We start from the raw sequence: 2,853 nt of genomic DNA on the forward strand, positions 1-2,853 counted from the left end.
GCTGTTCGAAAGATCTCTGTGGCTCAACTCTTTTACCAACTCTTGCACAGTTAGCAAATGGGTGGATATCCAGGATCACCCTTTTCCAATTCTCTATTCTTTTCCCAATCTCAAACCTATCTGCAGAAAGTTTGGTGATGATAGAATATCAAAACAGAGAGGGGAAAAAAAAAAAAAAAAATTGTAAACGGAGAAACAAAAGCCATTTTCTGACGGTCAATGTAATACACGTGTCAAACAATGAGTGACAGTAGTACTTAATGCTACCTACTTCGGAGTACTAGAAAATTTTCCCACCTCGTTCATCTACGTAGGTACAACGAAACCATAAGGTCAGAAGAATTCCTTTTGCTTCCCTAAGTCCATCTCCTCACACTCCAGCAATACTTCTCCCAAAAATCATTTAATCACATTAATTAACAAGCCTACCACACCTAACCCCAATAGATTCCAATACAATTACAACCCATCCTATACCTATCAACCCATCTCTTTGCAACGTCTCGACCAATATTTAGATCTAGCAATAAACCCAAAGAAATTTCACCAAACAAGAGAGATTTTTTAATTTTCTTTCGTGCTATCTTTCTACAATCCCTAGCGTTAATTACTTTCTAAAAATGAAGAAAGCAGAGTTGGTGTTCATCCCCTTCCCGGGTTGGAGCCACATTGTAATGACCTTCGAGATTTCCAAATTTCTTGTGAAACAAGACGAACGACTTTCTATTACTGTGGTCCTCACCAAGTCACCTTTTGATTCCAAGGTTGAAACCTTTATCGACTCGCTTCATTCTTCCTCCTCCAAGCCAGATGGTATTAACCTCATCCTTCTCCCAGAAAACAACATCTTAAGTTCAGAGATCGAGCCGAGTATCATCATGGGCAAGTTCATGGAGTATCAGAAACTCCATGTCAAAGAAGCTGTCACCAAACTGATGCGATCAAACGGCGACTCTCCCGGCCGCATCGCCGGATTGGTCATCGACATGCTCTGCTCGCAGATTATGGACGTAGCCGACGAACTTGGGATTCCTAAGTATTCATTTTTCCCTTCGTGTGCCGGGTCTCTAGGTGTTTATCTCCATCTCCTAACACTCTACCACGAGCTTAACGTAGACCTCACCAAGTTCAAGAACGACAGGGTTACCGAGTTGCACATGCCGTGTTTCACCAATCCGATACCAGCCGGAGTCTTGCCGGATGTGGTTTTGGATAAGGCTGGCGCCGAGTTGATTCTAAATCATGCTAAACGAATCAGAGAAACCAAAGGTGTTATCATGAACACGTTCATCGAGTTGGAAACTCAGACTATCCAAACCTTATCCAGCGACCTCCCGCCCTTGTATCCAGTGGGACCAATACTGAACATGATATTGAGCGGTGATAGCCTGTTGAAGTCAAAAGGGGCCCACAAGAACTCCGACATAATCAATTGGCTTGACGACCAGCCCCCATTATCGGTGGTGTTCTTATGCTTTGGCAGTTTGGGAGAGTTCAGTAAAGAACAGCTGAAAGAGATAGCCGATGCTCTCCAAAATTGTGGGTTTCGATTCATTTGGTCTCTTCGACAGGCCCAAAAAGATGACATCACAGGGTTAACAGAATTCACATATCCAAAAGAAGTCTTGCCCAAAGAGTTTTTCGATCGTACTGCTGGGATTGGAAAAGTCATAGGTTGGGCCCCACAGTTGGCAATCCTGTCCCATCCATCGGTAGGCGGGTTCGTAACCCATTGCGGTTGGAATTCTATGCTGGAGAGCTTGAGTTTCGGAGTCCCAGTTGCTGCTTGGCCTCTATATGCTGATCATGGTCCCATTGCGTTTCAAATGGTGAGAGAACTGGGATTAGGAGCTGAGATCAAGCTCGATTACAGGTTGAAATGTGATTATAACATCCACGACGAGGATGTCATTGTGACTGCAAAAGAGATCGAGGAAGCAATAAGGAAGGTAATGGAAGCTGAGAGTGAGATGAGGAAGAGGGTCAAAGATATGAGTGAAAAGTGCAAAAAGACCTTATTGCTTGGTGGCTCATCTTACTTTTCCATACGCCGTCTGATCAATGATGTAATAAACAATATCCCTTAGATTATGATAATCATGATCTATATATATTTTCTATGCTTTGCTGCTTTTTTTTTTTTTTTTTTTGTTAAATTTGTTTAATAAGGTTAGAGAATCTGGGTTTGTCTTTCTGTTTTTTGGTCAAACCATTTGAGTTAATTAGCAGGGGAATAATTGATATCTTGGCTATGGATGTGGGAGTGACCGATTATGTGTTTGTTTATGTACGCCAGAAAAATATAAAAGGTCAAAAAGTATTATTATTAGTTTCTTTTTGCAGACATTCCAAGGTCAGCATTGTTGTCTGAAATCAATATGTACTGAGTTTTAATGCTATAAATACTATGTCTTTTTTGAAGTACAGCAAATATTACCATAAACATTTTTGTTTTATTTCTGTCAACATACCAACTTGTACCAACTTAAACATATCTTTGCATATCTAATTATATAATAAAAGAAAAACTTTAAATCATTGAAAACAAATTCAGTGTTTCATTTGCCCATTTTCAAAATCCAAACTTTGTCACAAGTTCAAGGTGAAGCCCTCATAAAAGCTCAACAATGAATAACAATGGCGGCAGCTTGATGCAAAGGCTTATCTTCATTTTTATTTTTTATTTTTTATTTTTTATTTTTATTTTTATTTTTTGGTGAAGTGGAATGGCTTACTTTATTCTGCTGTTCGAAAGATCTCTCTAGCTCAACTCTTTTACAACCTCTTGCACAGTTAGCAAATGGGTGGATATCCAAGATCACCCTTTTCCAATTCTCTATTCTTTTCCCAATC

At 39.8% G+C, this 2,853-nt stretch overlaps 1 protein-coding gene across 1 annotated transcript; it reads left to right on the forward strand.

Moving 5' to 3' along the window:
- Positions 1–620: 620 nt before the first annotated feature.
- Positions 621–2,087, forward strand: LOC125422028 (anthocyanidin 3-O-glucosyltransferase 2-like). Its single transcript, XM_048472471.2, has one exon. The coding sequence runs from the start codon at positions 621–623 to the stop codon at positions 2,085–2,087; it is 1,467 nt and encodes a 488-aa protein (XP_048328428.2).
- The last annotated feature ends 766 nt before the right edge of the window (positions 2,088–2,853 follow it).

This window comes from Ziziphus jujuba, chromosome 4 (genome assembly GCF_031755915.1).
Source record: "Ziziphus jujuba cultivar Dongzao chromosome 4, ASM3175591v1".
Taxonomy (NCBI): Eukaryota; Viridiplantae; Streptophyta; class Magnoliopsida; order Rosales; family Rhamnaceae; genus Ziziphus; species Ziziphus jujuba.